This window comes from Neolamprologus multifasciatus, chromosome 1 (genome assembly GCF_963576455.1).
Source record: "Neolamprologus multifasciatus chromosome 1, fNeoMul1.2, whole genome shotgun sequence".
NCBI lineage: Eukaryota > Metazoa > Chordata > Actinopteri > Cichliformes > Cichlidae > Neolamprologus > Neolamprologus multifasciatus.
Window position 1 is genome coordinate 17,575,172 of NC_140439.1, and position 21,510 is coordinate 17,596,681.

Here is a 21,510-nt window from a genome sequence, read left to right on the forward strand (position 1 = left end):
GATCAAATTGAGAGAGAATGGAACAAAAGGCAGTGAACATCCAAAGATCTCAAACTTTCAAACAAACATTATATTTTCCTAGCGAAATATAAAGAAGTGAGAAGTGGCTCAAGAGTTTTGCACACTCATAGAATAAATGAATAGCAACAAAATCTGTTGATAAAACTGTGTAATTACATAGAGATATAGCCCTCTTGGATATTTAGATAACAGCTGAGTTGTGACAATGTGTTTTACATATTACAACCCTCTTGCCCCTTTTTTTTTCAACCCAAAACTGACCTGCCAGACTGTGAGAAGCTTTAATTTAATTATTATGAACACTCTCTCCCATAGCTACATGGCACCGAAGTAAGGCCATAGTCTGTGTAGACTGTAAGGCTGTTTTTTATGGAGCCTCTATGCTAAGTGTGTAGAAAAATAGGTAGTTGGCTAGAGAATTAACAGTTTCTGTTAACTTAACTAATAGAAAGACATCTCCTTATGTATGATTTTGCACTGTTTTACTGAAGTAATTTTTTAAACACTCGCTTGAGCTTGTTATGTTCAGTTTTGACCCACAATGTTATTCTCACTAATTTGCATAAGACCTGCCATAAATTTAATGTAAAAATGAATCTTACCATCTGAGAAAATGTTGCTCAGTAAATCTCCAACCTGCAGGGGGAAAAAACAAAAAAAAAACAGACAGTTTAGCTGGGGGTGAGGTGGGGGGTGGAGAGTGATGACTCATGCACGCAGTAGAGGTCCCTCCCTTTCCACTTTTTTCAGTGTCCAATCATTTTTTTCACAGCTGTCACTCACTGCCTCCAAATCAAATCCTCACAATGCCTTATGTACTTTATTTGCAAGGTCTAGAACATTTGAGGTAAGAAACAATGCAGCTCACATCATTTTATTACACAGATTGTAGCATGATAATATGATTGTCCTGAAATACACGTAATAATCCTGTGAATCTTGGACATTTTGTTTATGTTGTGCCAACAAAATTTGACTCAAAAATCCATAAATAAATTTCCTTGTGCTTCAGGATGAAAGTTTAAATTGCTACTTCATAAACATAGACATGTTTATATAAAACTATGTTTTGATTTGAAAAACACTGGGGGAAAAAAGCTATATTAATTTGCCATTTTTAAAAATTTAATTGCTTTCAGATTACTTCTTCAAAACATAAGCAGCATATAACCTAACAGAGAGACTAATCGCTGCACCGGGTTGCCCACGTACAGTAAATATTGAGTTATTGTCTCATAGTTTGAGAGAAGATACAAGTGTCTGCTATCCCCATTTCTCCAGAGAGCTACCCAGCACAACTGTAGTGTAAGAGCCAGTCTCGGGACTCCTTGAAGTGGGCGGATGCTTGACATGGGCTTTATGAGCTTTATGTAGAGGAGGACAGGGACTGGGGGTTTTCCTCTTTGCAGTCAAGTTTTTATTGAAAATTTTAACAAATGTACATACAGAACAAAGGCAGACTCTGCATGAATTATGTGAAAGTAATAGTGAGGGGGAAAAAAGACCAAATAAAGTAGGAAGATTAAGAGATTGTGACAGGTTTTGGGAATGTTATGGTGTTTGACGAGGTGGGTAGAGTACTACAAGAACCTTCATAAATCGGCAGCTGTACACGAAGCTTTAAAACTACTCTAGTTAAAACCATTAATCCCAAAAGATGAGATCCAAAAAAGAAGCAACGTGATGTCAAAGTGACTGTAACCCTAAATAGTCGTGCTTAATCCCAGCTCTGCGCTCATGGCCTGCTGCAGTGCAGTTTTGGGTGATAACACCATCAGGTAATTAGGATTCTGCCCACTATTTCCAAATACATCCTCAGCCTCTCGGAGCCCTGCCTTTCATAAATGTACTAAATTATGCTTTCTTGACAGCAATTTTTGCCACCAGTTTAGTTTACCTGAACTAGGGGACGTTCCTGGTGGTCCCAGGATCAGCACCTTGGACAGCGATTATGACAAAGTTATGGAGACAATGTAAAATAAAATTTAAAAAAAATTATATCCACATGGTTATGAAGCACAAAGATCAATTAATACTCCTGAACCTTTACCACAGCTGATCAGAATATTATTTTATTATCATCATGGAACTTAAGACACATAAAATCATATGAACCCTGGTCCCATTATTGGAACCGTAACGGGAAAAAAATCATAAAAAGTCATATGAATTAAAAAATAAATGTTATTAAGTTAATGTTATTCAGTAATATGACTATAAATTTCTCAAATACTTAAGTGACACAGACCTGTCGTTGACCATCTGACAACCACCAGTTGCCAGGGAAAAGTGTGCATTCTCTGACCGGTTGTGAGTGGTTGTTGATGGTAGCTTGATGTCACAGTGAACATCTAGAGACCTACCCTCCTGGTAACTACCAGGCACTAGAGGAAGGTTTGTATACCATGAACTGCTGGCGAGTGGTTGCTAGAGGTGGTCACTAGAATGAACTTGGTGACAAAGAGATAAATGCACCAAAAACCTTGTAATGGCTTTGTTCGCTAGCAGGTTTCCACAGTCATTAGAGTCATTATAGAAGACACGAACTTGTCTGCAAACACTTGCCAACTGCTTGCCAAGTGGTACTGAAACTTGAGTGTGATACAAACCAGAACCCAAATGTTCATTGTCAGTATAAAAGTTGTGCCTTACCACTGCTACCAACACTTTTCAGAAAGTGCAAATTTTACTTTGAAGGTGAATGCTTTCCATTTCTGCCTTTCCAAAGGCAGAAATATTTGTGTTGTTAGTTTCTGTTGCACTTTTTCAAGTTTCACTACAGCTTGGAGAGTAAATGCCAAGTATTTGCCAAAAGTCAGCGTCTTCCTTGCCAATAACTGGTGACCACAGAAACATTGCAAGGTTTTCAGTGAAGGTATCCTCTTTGTGACCTGTTTCCCCTGGTGACATCAAGTAACTTATGTCAACCACTCACCAACTGGCTGGGAAGCACACATTTGCTGGGGCTCTAGGACTTTGTGACTGAGACCTACGTTATGTAGTGGTTTCTTCCAAAAAAAAAACATGGTTTTGCTTGTGTCTTATAAAATCTAACAAATTATTCTTTTGTTTTGTTTTTGATTTTTTTTTTGTTATACATTTGCAGGATGTTTGCAGGATGTTTCCAAGAGTTGCCCGTTTTGTTTTTTTCCAAGAAGGTTCTGACAGTTTGTCAATTCTAATTTGATTTGTAACAATTGTATCTCCTTTTCAATTTTGTCCTGCAAACTTATTTTTTGACTGGCAAATTAGCCGCATAATCATTTGGTGTGTTTAGCTTTGACTTTAATGATGATTGATCTGTTACAGTAAATGTAGAGATGATTTATTTGGTGAAGGAAAGCTGCAGGGGCACCCATAAGTTTTGAGTACACTGCTGCCATGAGCTAATTAAATTGTTAATTAAATGAAATATTCACTTTATTTAATTTTTATTACATATAGACTTTCAATTGTTTGAAGTCTTATATTGGATGGGAATTTTCTGTTCCTGGCAGTTGTGCTGTAGTTGATGGAAAATTTGAGATTATTGTGTGATTTTTCTCTTTACATGTCTAAAGAACTGCTGCTTCTGTTGGTTTGTAAACTTTGAAATTTGAGAGTCTCATTGGTCTAGAGATTTTTTGCGAGGGCGCTTTTCTAGAAGTGCAGATCAGTGTTGTTCCTCTTGACTTTATCAACCCACCAGCTTCACTCTCCTCCTCGGAATGATTATCCCATTTTAAGTAAGCATACATTACTATTAGGAGGCAACTGGTCTATTGTTTACTTCAGCTTCGTCTTTGTATTTGACTGCATTTTACTGTATATTACAGTGTTCAGTGTGTTGCTCTATATGTCCAACTCAAAGGTGTGAGTGTAAAAACTGCAGGAATAATGTTAAACTTAATATATATAAATATTTTTGTATTCTGTGTTTATCAAAATATTTTATATTGATAAATATAGTGCATTTGGAAAGTATTCACAGTGCTTCAGTTGTTCCACATTTTGTCATGTTGGAAAGTTAATTAAATTCACAGCCTTTGCCATAAGAATTGTGCTCAGGTGCATGACAGGATTGTATCGAGGTACGGATATGGAGAAGAGTAGAGACATATTTTTGTAGATGGGACTTTGGAAAGTTTGGATCCACCGGTTATCATCCTAGATGTGGTTGCCTGGCCAATCTGAGCCATTGTGATAGAAGGGTCTTAGTCAGGGAGTCTGATAGAGCTCCGGTGTTGGTCATTGCAGAGAGGAGAACCTTCCAAAAGAACAACAATACTGTACTACTCCACCAATCAGGCCTGTATGGTAGAGTGGCCAGATAGATGCCAGTCCTCAGTAAAAGGCAAGGCAAGCTATTCGAAGTACTTTAGAAGCGAAAGGAGACAAACACATTAAAATGAGAAAACAGCACATGACAGCTTGGTTACCAAAACTCTCTGGTCTGATGAAACACGGAACTCTTTGGCCTGAATGTCAAGTGTCATGTCTTGAGGAAACCAGGCACCGCTCATCACCTGTCCAATATCATCCCTACAGTGTAGCATGGTGGTGACAGCATCGTGCTATGGGTTTTTTGGCAACAGAAACTGGGAGTCAGGATTGAAGAAAAGATGCAGCAACATAAAGAGACATCCTCCATGATAACCTCCAGAGTTCTCTGGACCTCTGACTGAGGCAAAGGTTCATCTTCCAACAGCACACAGGCAAGATAACAAAGGGACCACTCTATGAATATACTTGGGTGGCTCAGCCGGATCCCAGACTTGAACCGATTGAACATCTCTAGAGATCTGAAAATGGCTTGACACTCCCCATCCAATGTGATGGAGCTTTAGAGGTTCTGCAAAAAAGAATGGGAGAAACTGCCCAAAAATGGGTGTGCCAAGCTTGTAGCATCATACTTAAAAAATACTTGAGGCTGTAATTGCAGCCAACCACAGTACTGAGCAAAGACTGTATGTATGTACAAACACTTATCTACAGGTTATATTTTTAATTTTTAAATTTTTAATACATTTGCAAGAATCTCAAGCAAACCTTATTAACTTTGCCACTGTGTGGTATTGGGTGTATAATCTTGAGGTGAAAAATGAATTGAATCCATTTTAGAATAAGAATGTAACATGACAAAGTGTGGAATAAGTGAAGCGCTATGAATACTTTCCATAGTCAATGTATCATGGATTTCATTTTTCTCTACAGATTCCGTAAATAAGCTGCTGTGTGTTCATGGCTTTATGAACATTAATGGCAGTTTTCCAGCCTTACAGCAAGGTGACATAAGGAAGAACATAAAGCTACTTAACCATCCAGGGACAGATTGTGCCTAAAATTTGCTATATATGGTGAGGGGAGACACTATGACAAACAGCCAGCTTCCTGAAATTGTTTAGATAGTTTTCCACTATGTCCTCTGCCTTGTGCAGCACTAACAACTACACACATTTGTAGACCAATAGCCATGCCCTGTAGCAGCTATTCCAAAAAAGGGATGTCTATAAAAATTAAAAATTGGCTTAAAAAACAACCCAAGAATGTTGTTTTATTAATGTCTTAGTTGGCAACTTTCCCAAGAAAGAAAGAATTTGACAAAAGTCCAACATTTATCATGTGAAGCTATTTTTTCAGACTTTATTTATGTTAAAACTCTGATAGTGGGTTTTGACTCAGTTATCTTCACTTTGAGTATACATGGCTGACACTGAATGCTACAGCACATGCACTGTGTCTGTGCAGTGCAGGGTAATGCTAATCTCTGATACAGTGTGACTCTTCATCTCTTCTTTTTCCCAGTAACATTTGTCCCAGGGGAATATCTTTGAGTTGATGTTGCAACTTCTGCACAAATCTTTTCAGCAGTATTTTGTTATTGATTGGATCCAGATTGGTGCTGAGGAAGCAAAAGTAGAATGGTGACAGTTATGAAAATGTAATAAACATTCTTGTTATTAGTGCTTTTTTCCCATTTATGGGTTTGTTTTATAATTTGAGTCAATAATAATAATATTGATTGAGTATATTCAGATAATATACTCACCAACCACGTCAATAAGTACACTGTACTAGTACTGGGTTGTGCCCTCTTTTTCTTGTAGAACTGCCTTAATTCTTTGTGCATAGATTGAACAGGGAAACTTTCCTCAGAGATTTTTTCACATTGACATGACAGCATCACACAGTTGCTACAGATTTGATGCAAATCTCCTGCTCAACCACATCCCACAGGTGCTCTGTTGGACTTGGATCTAGTGTCTGTGGAGGCCATTTGAGTACAGGAAACCAGCTTGAGATGATTTGAGCTTTGCGCTATCCTGCTAGAAGCAACAATCAGACACTATGGTCCAAATGGAATGGACATAGTCATACTCAGTTGGACTGTGATGTATTTTTTATGTTCAGTCGGTATTAACAGGACCAAAGTGTGCCATGAAAATATGTCCCACACCATTACACCACCAGCCTGAATCACTGATACAAAGGTGGATATATTAATGACCTTCCTTGTCATGTTGTTTACACTAAATTCTACCATCTTAATCTGGCTGCAGAAATTGACTCATCAGATCAGGTAATGTTTTTTCCAATCTTCTATTGTCCAGTTTTGATGAGCCAGGACAAATCAGTAGCATCGATTTTCTGTTGTTAGCTTGCAGGATCTGATGTGGTCTTCTGCTGTTGTAGCCATGGGTTTGATGTTTGTGTACTCAGAGATGTTCTTCTGCATACCTAGTTTGTAATGAGGAGTTCTTTACTGTTGCCTTTCTATCAGCTCAAAGCAGGCTGACCATTCTCCTAGATAGAGGTGTATCTAATTAAATAGCAAATGAGTGTATTTAAAAACACACCATGTAGTCATTTTGGAATCTAGAATAGTCATAATGGTCACAATAAGATATGTCTCTTAAATGTCTCTTAAATGTAAATGCTCTTCACCTTGTTAGTCATTTTCTATTATTTGTATACTATCTAGACATTTACAAATGATGACATTTAGATAAGTAGAATTCATTGTTTCAGGACTATCAGCAAGATTTAATGGAGATAATCTGTTTATTCATTTTGACGTTTAACTTTGGGCAGAAGTGGACCACAGGAAGACCGAGGGTTTGGCCAATAGATTAGACCAGACCAGGTTTGAACAGCTGTGCATAAAGGTCATCCATTAAGGATCCAATTTCTCTCACATTTTTAGATGCTAGATGTAAGCAAGGGTATGCAGCAAACAGAACTGTAATAGTTTATATTTTAGCTTTTAATCCTTTAAAAGTAAGAGCAAAACCCAAACCTCATGCCACTGGAATAGCGTCATGAGTTAATTTCCTTGCCTGAGTTTTGACAAAGTTTGCCCCGTGCTGTGCCACTTTTTTTCTCTCCTTTCTTTACAAAATTCCCATCATTAATTTGCGTTTCTGAAAAGGATACTTAACCTTGCATAGGCACTTCTGAAAAAGTCTGGCCTTCTTGATGTCTTCTAAGTGCCTCTAACATGATTTGCTCATTCTCAGGCTATAAATGACCTACAAACTTGAGACGGGTGTTATTGTTGGCAGATGAACTACTGCTGTTTTTGCGTGCATAGACGTGTCTTGTCTTAACTAGCTTAAATACCTCCTCGAGCACATTTATTTAAACTTGTGCCAAAAGAGGGCAAACGGTGCTGAATAGATGAGGAATGAAAGTATTTGTTGTAACTTTGCAGCATTCCTTTAACAAAAGAGAGATTAGTTCAACATACGCAGAGGCAGGAGCCTTCTGGCAAAGAGTTTTGTCAACAGTTTTGTGCTTCCCTATCACTTGTTCATTCTCACTCGCTCACTCATTCACCCACACTTTTGAAAAAAATATATATATATTTTTTAACTCACTCTCAGTCCACTTGTCATATGTTAAGTCCACTTTAAGTTTAGGTAGGTGAGTCATGTATGTGTGTCAGACATGAGTGATCACCATCAACATAATCTCATGTCTGCTTTCACTGGCCATCTGTGTTGGACACATTTGCCTCCTACCTGGTGAAGTTAAAGTCAAAACGTGTATGGAAGCAGTAATGAAACAGACAGTTTGAGGCTGTGCTGCGGAGTTTTGAGTGTAAGATACAGTTTGAAGATAGCAGTGAGATTTTATGTCCACTCAAGTGCACATTGGCCAGATGTGTAGCCATCGGACTATTCTCTACAGCCACTAAATCCCGCATTATTACCACTGATTATATCAGGGTTTCCACATGAATCATTCTGTGCTCTCATCCTGCTAAAACTGGGCACACTTGTGTCTTGCCATGAACTTTGTGTGACAGAGAAAGAAATGCAAACCGGTTACCTCCACTCTTGCCATGGCAACGGACGCGACAAGAAAAGCGATCCTGTACCTGTGTATCTGTCTCCCTAATGGTCTGTGTGTTAGTGTAACAAGATCTGAAAAAACTCCCCTCAATGACATTTTAGAACCCCCACTGTAACTGACCTGGGCTGGGGAGTCACAAGTAGGATTTAGGTGAGTACTCAGGCTTCTCTCAGGTTCCTGTTTGTCTTTTCCTAATGAATTCAGCCATAAGAAAGCTTCAGATGAGGCCCATTTTTTCCATATGGCCAGGATGTCATATACTGGTGCACGAGCTGTTTTTTGTTTGCTTGATGCAAAAGCTTTATTTTTTAGTATGTAAAATATGTAATGTATGTAATGTATGTATGTATGTAAAAATATCTCTCTTTGACTTGACATATGAACTGATGAAGCATTTGTCATTTTACTTTGAGAAAAAAAGTGCTCATTAAAAATGCTGGGGGATGACTGCTGAGGTGTCCTGCATTATAGCACCTTGCTGCTTCACTGTTGGACTGCACCACTCGGCCACTCCTAACTCTCCTGTTCCCTCTGCTGGGAAAGGCAGATATTGCACACTCCAGACGAAGTACGAAACGCAGACTTGGAGTAAGTAATTTTGTTTTAAAGATCATTCTTTGCATTGCATTACCGAGAATCACCTGTGTCTTGTTCTGGTTTGATTCCAGTCTGCCGCATTCTTTGCAAAAGGCATGGCCTAGGTGAAAGCCTTGCTGAAAACCCCTCGGTATAAAATATTGTGAATGAGTCATCCCTAAGTTTGGTGTTAATCATCATTTCAAACGCCAAACCTATTATCACCAAATCTTTTCAAGAAGTTCTTGTGTCCATCTGGTGGCAGAAGTAGCAGGTTTGCTTTTCTTTTTTTTTAAATGGAGGGAGAAGGTTTTTTTTCCCTTCTTTCTTTTTTACAGCAGCATTCAGGTCGTTTGAAAAAGCTTGTTATTCCTCCAGCATAGGAACCAGATTTTTAGTTTACCTTGTAAATGACCTTGTAAAGATAAGGCTTCCTTTTTTTCCTTTGGACAATTTTTAGGTTACTTTATTTGGTTTGTGCATGCGTGTGTTTGTGCGTGTGTGTGAAGGAGGCGAAACTTTTGCTGAACCTCATAAAGATGGATAGTGTTTGTGCTTGGTGCAGTAGTTATACAAACAAGAACTAATACTCAGCATTTGCATTTTCAGCTAACCGCCTCTAAGAATATTGAGCATCAGCTGTCTGTCATTTGAACTGGTGAAATAGATCAGCGTTACCTTTGTTCTTTTGGCCACAGCTCCCTCAACATGTGACAAAAGATTGTTGTGACAAGTGCCTCACCCTCCAGCAGAGGACCAGTTTGTCTCCCGTTTGCTTGTGTCGACTGTTTGATAAAAGCCAGCCTACTTTTGCTGTTTGTGTTTCTGCTTTCGTTTTCCTTTTTTGTATTGAATAGCACAACAGGCAAGTTCATTATGCGTGTGACTCATCCCACTAGCCCACACCCCCTCCCCATCTGCTGCTGTGCGGAGAGGGAACCGCCATTGATCACTTCTTCCCTCACACATGCACGCACACACCCCACCTTCAACGTCACTATCGATCGACATGTTTAATGTTTTTGTGGGAAATAGCTGGCATTTCCTTTTGTGTCCTTTTACATCTGTTCCCGACCATTTGCTGACATTCTAATAAATCACGGAGCAGACATGTAGAAGATGAAAAGTAAAAGATAATCTAGCGAATTATTCAGACAGTCTCAGACCATTCAGACACTGATTGAACAGGCTGTGATTTCTTTTTTTCTTATTTTTGTAGCAGGCTCAGTCAAGAATATATAAGGAAAAATGTCTGGATAGGAAAACTTTTCTTTTTTTTGCATGTCTTATTTAGTTGATACAGCTGGTAACAGCAAAGACCCCGCAGAATGGTCGATAAGCGTTACATATATCCTGCGTAAAACATTTCCTGACTGCCCCGCTCTCAATACTTGATTAATAAAATTAAAAAAAACACTGACATCCACATATGAGATTATTATTAAGTCGATGATTAATATTTTTAACAAACATTCAAACACAATTTCCCTTTGTTTGTCTTCTCTTACAGTGCTTTAAAAAAAGTAAAATAGAATAAGAGTTGGTTTATGGAGCAAACAGAAACTTGTGTGCTAAAAAACTGAGAAACATCACAATGAAATCAAGGCAATAGTTTTTTCACTTTCTCATCTTTCTGACTTGGTCTTTTTTTACATCAAGAACTGAAAGACACTGTTCATCGACAAAACAGTTTGCAGGTAGTGTATGGTGACTTCACAGCAGTTCTGGCCTGCCAAAAGGTCCAATCTGGTCCCCAGGCTGGCTCTGAAAAGTGTGAAAATTGCAGAAAGGAGGGTATAAGTTGTTAAGAATGGATCACATCATGAGATTGGTTGTCTGAACTGTTAATTTAATCCGAGTCAGAGGTCTGAATCATCCTCACTTTTACAGTCTTCTTACTGACAAAGAAGGTTTTCATACCACGCCAAAGAAAGGTGGTTAAACGACTGTGTCCTGCTGATGCATTATAGCACATAATGTTGAAACTGCACCTAATTTTGTTAAAACAGCTCATACTGTAAAGGAGTGGTGGAGATCGAATCGGCCTGCGTGCAGCCCATGAACTGAGTTTGACTCTTCTGGTTTACAGGGATTCCTGCAGCCTTATTACTATAGTGCTTCCCTGCTGCACTTGAAACAAAGAGCGCACTAACAGCGATTGAGCTGACTGTTAAGGCCATGACTTCACAACTAAATTGATGATGAGACGCGATCCATTAGGGCCTGTCTGATGGTGTCTTGTACATGCATGCTGAGCACTAGTGTGCGTGTGTATGACACAATTATTGTCTATCAGCAGAACACTGCAATATCAAGGGAAAAGAAAGCAAATAAGTTTATAAGTTTAAAAAAAAAGGCTGAGGTTAAGATCTCTTTAGGACAGACAAAACAGTGAGTAACCCTTTTAACTGGAAACTGCAGGCTGAATGTGTCTATAGCTTCTGAAATGATGATGCATGTCAAGTTTGCTTCACCACTGATAAACAGTACATATATGGTCTTTATTTAATCAGGTAATCTCTTGAATTGGATTGATAAGAAGGTTGGTAGAGATAAGAAAGATTCCTATGGGAGCGACTTGGGAGTGTTCTCTTCATCAAGGCGGTTGTATGATGAAAGAGTCTGTTGTGTGAGGATTAAGGTCATGTGCATTAACATAATAACAGCACTTCCATTAATTTTGGTTCAGTTACCTTGAATTACGGGATTTGGTGAAGTGTTTATATTTGTTTTCAGGCATTTCCATAACTGCAAGTATCAAGTCAAATGTGTTAGAGCTTCTCAAAAAAGTTCTTACAGTATAATTTAGGCTCAAAGGCTAATATGAATACATTTGCATTAGCACATCGTCACATCCAGTTTATCAGAGCTTTGTTGCTTAAAACAGCTGCCTCCTGCTGTTTAAAATTACTCTGATTTCCTGCAGGGGGAGTGAACTAAAGTTCAGCGAAGTTTTGAGCCGTCAAAGCAAAACAGTGGAATAAAGATGCTAAAGCCCTCTGTAAAACTGATCGAAACTTCAAAGTCAGGTGATAATTCTGTGTGAATTTGGGACTAAAAGCAAAAGAATAGCTATTGGTTTCAGTGAAACAGACACCTTATATGACTTAAGTAACATTTATATTTATTTATTAACATATATATTATAATTCTATATTCATATAAAATAATAATAATAATAATAATAATGGATTGGATTTATATAGCGCTTTTCAAGGCACCCAAAGCGCTTTACAATGCCACTATTCATTCACTCTCACATTCACACACTGGTGGAGGCAAGCTACAGTTGTAGCCACAGCTGCCCTGGGGAAGACTGACAGAGGCGAGGCTGCCATATCGCGCCATCGGCCCCTCTGGCCAACAACAGTAGGCGGTAGGGTAAAGTGTCTTGCCCAAGGACACAATGACCAGGACAGAGAGCACGGGGATCGAACCGGCGACCTTCCGGTTACAGATACGCTTCTGTAACCGGAAGGTTGGGGTTGGTAAAATGTATGCGTTATGCAGTCCAGATCTTCATCTGGAATTTCTGGATTAGCATCCATCCATCCATCCATCCATTTCTGGGTCAGCTGCCATGGTGTGAGAGGCGGGGTATACCCTGGACTGGTCACCAGTCTGGCACAGGACAGACAACCATCCACGCTCACATTTACATCAAGCTCCCAGAGTGAACACACGCAGACGGAGTGAGATCAGGCAGACTTCACACAGAAAGGTCCCAGCCTTGATTCAAACCAGGAGTTTCTTAATGTGAGGTGACAGTGCTAACCACCACGTTCATAATGATTAAACTTCTAATAAAAGCTCCACTAAGTTTACCAGAAATCGTCAATCAGTCACAGTTTACACAGCGTTATTGCCACAGGCTAAAGACTGTGCTAAAGAAAAATTTTGCCTGCTGACTGGCTAGGTTGTGCTCCCAGGCTTGTTGGTGCACTGAGTGTGGGTTCCCTGTCACAGCCAAGAAAGTTGCAGAATAAGGTTTGGGGAAAAATATTGTATTGTTTATTTGTAATGTATACATGACGAACTGTTCAATAAGCTACATTTTTCAGACATAGTTTGGAGAGATATTTGCCGACATTAAGGTTAAGATATGGTAAAATATTGGACAGTCCAGGGTTCTCTGTCTCGGTTTTTGGCCAGCTTTTGCCCTTTAGCTTAAGATATTTTGAAATTACATTTATTTCATTATGATCAGGAGGTACTTTGGTACTTATAGGCCTTTATAATTGTGGCTTTAAAATAAGGGTTAGGCGACTGGACGAATATATCGACTATCTACGATAGGCTGAGCCTTTCACCGATTGTTTTTTGAAGAGCGATTTATTTATTTGCCCATGAGTACGTTTGCTAATAATGTTGGTTGAAGCTAAGAGAAGCAGAAAAAATAATAGGGCTGTTTAATGGCACCCTCTTCCATCTGCAAACAAATGCACCCTCCTCAGAGTGCGCCCAAATGCAGCGATTCATTTACTCAAATTCATAACAGAAAGAAAGAAAGGCAGTCGCCTATGTTCAGAAAAAAACAAAAAACATTTTTTTTAAATTAAAAAAAAAACCACACAATGGTGGGGAGGGAAACAAACAGCAACTGCCTTCTTAAATAAATAAATAAATAAATGAAGAATCCAAAAAGTAGTTATATTAATACTGAAACAAACAAGAAAAGAAGGTAAAATATTCCCTCCAAACAAAATGTATAAATTCTAAATGCGCAAATCCACGCATGATTACATTGCTCCACCCATCAAAAAGTCTGTGCCTGCACATGTATATTGCCTTTATCGTCATTTATTGGACTGACAATTGTCGGTTGGAAAACTTTTACATATCGCCCAACCTTACTTTGAAACAAGTCCAGGTACAGGATACCTTGGATAAATGTTAGTTTTATATGTATATATTGAGCATGTTTACCTTGAACTTACGGCTTATGTAAATTTTAGCTTTAATGTTGTTATTCCATGATGGGGGAAAAATACTTTTTATTAATTACAACAACCCTCAGTGTGTTATATTGATCATGAAATCACTTCCTTTTTAACGTCTTTATTGCTAAATTTGATTGCCCCGAACTGAATGTAAAAAATTCAAATGAGCTATAACGCATTCATACAGTGCTGTTAAAAGGTATTTTCCCCCTTCCTGTTTTTTTTTTTTTTTTTTTTTTTGTTAAGTCTTTTTAAATGATAATTTCATTTATTAAGGTGAAACGATTATCCAAACTAGTCCTATGTGAAACGTAATTGACCCCTGTAGTTATGAATTAACTGTGACTAATCACATTTTTGTAAAGTGGAGTTCAATTTCTCTTGCCACACCCATGCCTGCTTACTGCCAGACCTGTTGGATCAAGAAATCACTTAAATAGAACCTGTCTGACAAAGTGAAGAAGGGTAAAATATGTTAAAAAAGGACCAAAGTCACTGACATCTATCAGTCTGGAAAGAGTTACGAAGTCATTCCTAAGGGTTCGGAACTCCAGTGAACCACAGTGAGAGCTCTTATACACAAATGGAGAAAACTTGACTGGTGAACTTTCCCAGGAGCCTACCAAATTACTCCAAGAGTGCATCAATGACTCAGGAGGTCATAAAAGAGCCCAGAACAACAAAAACTGGAGGCCTCAGTTAAGGTAGTGTTCATAATACTGCAATAAGAAAGAGACTGGGTAAAAATGGCATCAATGAGACCATTTCAAGTAGAAATCCACTTCTGACCAAATGTTAATCGCCAAAACTTTTGGGAAAATACTCTTGGGAACAATGAGGCAAAACCTGAACAGTCAAACATGGTAGTGTGGTCTGGGACTGCTTTACTGCTTCAGGACCTGGACGATTTATTGTAATTAATGGAACCATGAATTTTGCTTTCTACCAGAAAATCCTGAATGTCCAGCTATCAGTTTGTTTCCTGAACTCAAGCACACTTGGGTTATATCAAGTTGTGATGTTTTGACATGATTTAAACAGCCCATTCCTAATCAAAAACCCTCCCCCTACCCAGAATTCAAACAATTCTGCAAGGATAATGGGGCCAAACTCAATGACTCATTGCACATTATGAACAACTCCTTGATTGCAGTTCTTGCCTCTGAGGTTAGCACAACCCATTATTAAGTTTTGGGGACAATTACTTTTTTCACACAGAGCCAGGTGGGTTGGGTTAACTTTTTTTCCATTAATTAATGAAATCATCATGTAAAAAACTGCATTTTGTATTTACCATGGTAATCTTTGTGTAGTATTAAAATGTGTTTGATGATATAAAACCTGGACCTCATTTTTAAAAATCAGGTAAGTGCTTCAAAAGTTATGTGGATAAACACACACTCTTTCACCTATTGTTGTTGGTACCATAGTTCTTGAGGTATAGACTTTAAACTTGATAAAGAGGCTAGGGAGTTCCCCCAATCAGAAATTTTTACCATACAGATCCAGATGGTGTCACAGACTAAAATGGAAGGTGACAATGTGTGAAAATGTGGGTGCCTATGCATGACACATGTCAGTGCACCACCGTGAGTTAAACACTTAAATGATGAACTAACATTGTGATGATTCACGTATATGGAGTCATGTTGTGAGAACTGTTCTTGTGCTTTCTCACATGTAGGTGGTGCTGGACATGACATTTGGAGGTGGTGGTCATACCAAAGCAATTCTGAGCACAGTTCCCGAAGTCACGGTCCTGGCCTTAGATCGAGATCCCACAGCAATTTCTCTGGCCCAGCAGTTAGCCAAGGAACACTTGTAAGTGATTTATTGAGAAAGATCAACTAGACCAAAGTTGAAGCTTCAAGCTACACACTGTTGAGAAAAATGTTTATACCTTATCATGGCTAATGTTTGGCCATCAGTTTTTGTTGTTATAGCTGACAGCTTGACAGTTTTAAGCAGTGTGTGGTTTGTGGTCATTTCTTAAAGGATACTGTGGGTTTGATATACGGTGTTGCAGCTCTCCCTGTACTTTCTCACTTCTTCCCTGAGCCCGATCAAATACTGCTTGCCAAGATACAGCCCCTGAGTTCCACTGTCCAATCAGAGCCATTCTTCCTTCTTAACTTAAAGCTTTTCTTCCCCCACGCAAAGCTGGTGGGCCCAGCATGTAATTTGTCAGAGTAAGGGCCCACGCCTGCTGTGTGAGGGAGATGCTACCTCCCACAGAGGATCTATAAGTTACTGGTGGGGGGTGTGGGGGTTAAAAATGGAGAGAGAGAGAGAGAGAGAGAGAGAGGCAAAAAAAACAAGAGAGAGAGAGAGAAAATGAAAATATAAGAGAGAGCAGGGAGACACAAGGACACAATGCCAGGGTGAGAGGGAGTGTGTGTGTGTGTGCATGAGCAAAGCGCGGGTGGATGAAAATAAGATGTTCCTAAGACCATGGCGTGGGAAGGAATCCTTTTACGTAGATTCTGGGGAAACCTCTCTCAAGGGAATCTGCCAGAGAAATGTGCCTGTGAGCGGGGAATGACAATTAAGAGAGAGAGAGAGAGAGTGAATGAGAACACTGTATTCTGTCAGCAGCAATATACCCCTGCTGTAAACTCTTCCACGCCTACTCGTGATGCAAGTTGAGAGAGGCTAGAGAAATCTAGCAATTAACCAATATTATTGGATGCCTGAGTAAAAGACCCTGGCAGCCCACGCAGTGCATCCACACAACAGGGTTAGAGGATTTTCTCTCTCCTCTGCACTCCCGTTTCTTGAGGAAAGTCTAACCTCAGTGCAAACTGTTGAGTTTCGGTGTCAGTCTGAACCCAGTTTTACAGCACAAAGAGAATAATTTCAAGTCCAAACATTTCAAAAGCATCAGCTCATGAAGGTAAATCTCTTTTCCCTGAATAATATTCACCCGTGTACTTAATGGGATTTGTCTCCTGCATGTTGAGCCTTGCTATTCTCTGCATCATTCTTCTTGTTGCTATGACTTCCCTCCACTCGAAGCTCTGCAGTAGTTGTGCCCACAGTACATGTTATAAATCTGAAAAGGCACAGCACGTCATTGAAAAGTCAAACATTGGATTTACATGTACATATATGGTGAAACTGACTGATATGAAGTGAGATCTGAACTGTTTGCATGCTCTGTGCTCTTTGCTGATTTACACCGAGTGCCGTGTTGCCTGTCACATCATGGGTAGAAGGCTCTGAATGCTTTGACACATGAAGCCCATTTTCTTAGAGTTTACCTGCACATATTGGCTCTCTGTCTTTATTTGGCTTATTTAAAATGTTTTCATAAGAACAGTTTCCCTCCTCTAAGGCTGTAGCTCTTTTCTGCGTTTGTTATTCAGTCGATCCTTCTTTTATTTTTTCCTTTCCACTCTTATTCCACTCTTTCTTACTCTTGTTGTTTGTTTGAAGACCACTGCATGAAATTAAATTATATTTAAAGGTTTTACATTGGAGATTTGTCAGATCTGCAATTAAAGGTGAGCCTATAATAACATGTTGATGAATTATTTGGCACTTTCCTTTAGGATTTTTACAATACTAGAATTTCAAACAGTAGAGATACCCTGGAAAATACTCAATACTTACAATTTTCAATGCAATGAGGGGAAAATTAAAAACAATCATTTAAGAGGCATCCATTTTTAACAATAGTTACAACAGTACTGGTTGGTGCAGATGTTTTCAGCTACAGCTAAGGCTGGTTGATATGACTTTAAGTTAAAAAAAATGACAGTTCATGAAACATTTTCCCTCAAATAGGATTAATGAATATGAACAAACAAACCCACACACAGACAGGATATTTTTGTTCGTTAGTGTTGTAACAGATTGGCAGTATTACTTTTGGTCGTTAAAACTACAAAAAGTGTCCAAAAAACAGACACAGCATTTTGTATTTGGCAGAGGCCGCTTTAGTTGTGCTGTCAGCTCGGTGTTTGAGTTTAAATATTAACGGTCATTTTGGGGATAAAGTAGAAAGTTCGAGATTAACACCCAGCTGAAGCTTTGCAGCTGCCAGCCACAGGTACACAACAATAGAACCCAGTTCATTCCTCTTAAATGCAGGTGAGGCGTAATTGCTGATGCCGCTCTGTTTTGTCAGCCTCCCCGCAGCGGCGCCATGGACCATTCCCCACAACAGCATCACGTAGGTGTAATTTTTAACCAATATAAAACAGGCTGACTTTTGTTTGGTTTATTTTACTACTCAAAAAATTAGCAACACCTTGGAGACCTACATTGATTTCATCTAGGCATTTTGCCATTTTTGTTGCTTTTTTTCATGGGTGAAGTCAACCAAAGCTTACTGGGAGAATAGTCCTGCATTAAAACAGAACAAGGACTAGTGCACCAAAACACTTCACAATTCATAAAATGCACAAACTTGAATTTACGTCCTTCTAAGCTACCCAAGCTGTCGGTTAGGTCAACTGTTTCCAAAATGCAAATGATGTAAATGCTCCCAGGCTACTCATAATAAGAAATGTTAGTTAGATTATGATATACAAGGAGTGACTGCCACAGAGACCTACTTTTACCTCCATCAGCAAACCACTGCCAAAAAAGATGTTTGGTATCACTGCTAATAATAATAATGATAATAATAATAATGGCTGTTAATTGGCTGCAAAAAATCTTTTTTAATTTCTCTCTTCATTCTTGCATGTCATCTCTTGTTTTGCTCTTCCCAGCTAAGTGTAATAGTGTTTGCATTGCTCAGTATAGCCAACACGTCGGCAGTTCTCTGAGTTCTTTGTAGCCGAGCGATAACCTCAATCAATCAATCAGTCGTACATCATAGACGACATGGAGGGAAGTGCTGATTTCCATGTTTAGAAACTCATGTCGTGTTCACATTTCCTAACTATGGAGAAATGAGCTTGTCAGCCAGGAAGTAAAGATGATGAAATTAAAGTGGGGAAGCAGGGGGGCAGGACAAACTTCATAATTTTCCCGTGGCTTTAACAGTACATAAATAAGTCAGAGAGAAGTCTTTTATATCCATCTCTGGGTCATCTGGGGTAATTTAGTTAAAAATAAAAGAGTCATTTCTAAAGGCTAGCCTCTCTGTGTTTGTATCCCTCTTCTGTTTTTTTCCTCCACTGGACTGTAGATATTTCCATCACCGGTCCCCTGCTGAAAGCAATCAATCACCATCTTGTCTTAGGCTTCAGTGACGCAGGTAAAGGAACTGAGCAGGTCAGCACAAGGGAATATTTCAGGCTTGATTTGTGAAGAAGCAGCATGATGCTGAATGAGCATGCGCTCAGACTGAGGCTACTGTGAAGGCTGCTGATGTCCTCACCGATGGTAGCCTTAAATATTTAGTGAAGGAATGATTTCTGAAAAAAAAAAAAGATTCAGTACTGACCTCAGAAAAGGCAGAAAGAAAAATATCATTGCCACCTATTTTGACAGTTTGATGGATACAGTATAAAGCTGTTTTGAGAAAGTATTTTATGAAAGAACTTAAATATAATATTAGAAAAGGATACCTATTTTTTTCAATTAAAGGAAATGACTCACTCATAAGGTGCTTATAATATCACCTCTAACATTTTAGAGCTTATAAAAGTAGTAAGTGGATAACTAAAAGTAAATTCAAATTAAATTTGAATTAAATTCAAATTCAGCTTCACCACAGCATGACTTTTGTGTTTTCTTCACTGAAATGTGCATATTTGTCAAACACAACATGAAAAGATCGTAAAGGGGATTTAATCTAGACCCATTTGTGTTCAGGCAGAACACAAGGAAGACGTGGAGATGGTGTGAATGCATACAAGGTGAAATGAAAAGGCACAATCAGATGCAAATTCACTCAGGGCAGTGCGACCTGGCAGGATAAAATATAGGAGATGAGGCTTCAGCTTCAACAAAAAACCCCATGTGGTTCATATTGTGGTCATTAGAATGAGATAGATAAGGAAAAAAGCTGAGCTACTGGAGGGGAATAGCGCACAAGCCAAACTTCGTTCATCTCTAGTGCCCCCCCCCCCCAAGTGACAATTCATGTTTTGTTTGTACTCTAATTAAAGTTGATTTGTTATATTATTACTGTATGACCGGAGGTGAAATACACTCACCAGCCACTATTTTTTGGCCAACATTTAGATTTTGGTTACTAGTTTGAGTTGATTTGAGCTTTGGGAAGTGACGCATTGTCCTGGTTAATGCAGGATGATTCTAAAGAGATGGACATGGTCAGCAACAATACTCAGGTAGGCGTTGAAACAATGCTTAGTTGGCTCAAAATGTGCCAAGAAAATATCCTCCACACCATTACATAACCAGCACCAGCCTCGGCCATTGTCACAAGCGAGGATGGAGCCATGCTTTTATGTTGTTTATGCAATAATTTTCCAATCTTCTCTTGTCAAATTTTGCTGAGTCTTAGTGACTCTTAGCTAAGAACAGAAAGCTTAGACTGACTGGAGTGAGCCTTAGTACGGTCTTCTGCTGCTGTAGCCCATCCGCCTCAAAGTTCACAGTCTTGCACATTCAGAGATGCTTTTCTGGATACCTTGGCTGTAACAAGTGGTTATTTGAGTTACTGCTGCCTTCCTTTTTTCAGACTACTTTGTGTGAACTCTAGAGATGTCTGTGTGGTAGAATGTGCAAAAAACATTCCAGTAGATCAGCAGTTTCTAAAATACTCAGACCAGCCATCTGGCATGAACTATCTGTTTATATGTTATCTGTTGTCAAGCTCTGTTTTGCAACCATGCCATGTTCAGAGTCACTTCAGTCACCTTTCTTCTTCATTCTGATTCTCAGCAACTTCAGCAAATCAACTTGACCATGGCTACATGCCTAAATGCTTCACATTGCTGACATGTGATTGACTGACTAGCAGTGTTGGGACTAACACGTTATTAAGTAACGCGTTATTAAGTAACGCGTTACAGTAACTACGTTATTATTGTGGTAACGAGCACGGTAACTAGTTATTATGCCAAAATCAGGAACGCGTTAGTGGGATTTAGATAGGGGTTGTTACTCGTTACTTTGTGTGGTGGCTATTGCGGAGCTTCCACAGATTCAGTAACATTAGCAAGTGGTGGAGGCCAGCAGGTGGATGAGGGAAAGGGGAGGCAGGAGGAGGAGAGACCCGAGGCGGCCGCTGGTCCGAGTGTGAACTGAACTTCAGGTAAGAAGTTATGACATGCAGTCTATCTGGGTCAGACATAAACCAAGTTTAGATGGAGTTTATTTTCGTTATGCAGACTTTTTCCGTACTGCGTACTAGCTAGCATGATGGAGTTTCTATACAGCTGGATGGGTGCTATGATGTTGATGTTGAACTTTATTTTGTTCATAAGGTTAGTTAGTAGAGTTGCCAACCGTCCCGTAAAAAACAGAATTGTCTCGTATTCAGAGAAAATATTACGCATTTCGTATTGAGGTGAAAAGGAACACAGTTTGTCCCGTACTTCAGCTAGAATGGAAAAAGACACAAAGTTCTACTTCAATCATGAAACTGATCAATGATCAGCTGATCGGCTTTTCTCTCTTGTTTATTTATCGCCCACTTTGCGCCAGAAAGAGGAAACCAGCCGATGTCGCGCTAAACAACAGCAGCACGTTTAAGCTTGATCAGCTGTTGTTAGAA

General features: G+C 39.1%; 1 protein-coding gene across 5 annotated transcripts in view; it reads left to right on the plus strand.

Annotated features, from left to right (window-relative positions):
- Window positions 1-21,510, plus strand: part of mettl15 (methyltransferase 15, mitochondrial 12S rRNA N4-cytidine) — a 54,820-nt gene that overhangs the window by 15,191 nt on the left and 18,119 nt on the right. For all 5 annotated transcript variants that reach the window (XM_085155162.1, XM_085155153.1, XM_085155171.1 and 2 more), the window contains one exon: window positions 15,556-15,692. In XM_085155162.1, the coding sequence (XP_085011288.1) occupies window positions 15,556-15,692 (137 nt within the window). The remainder of the gene's footprint in view (window positions 1-15,555; window positions 15,693-21,510) is intronic.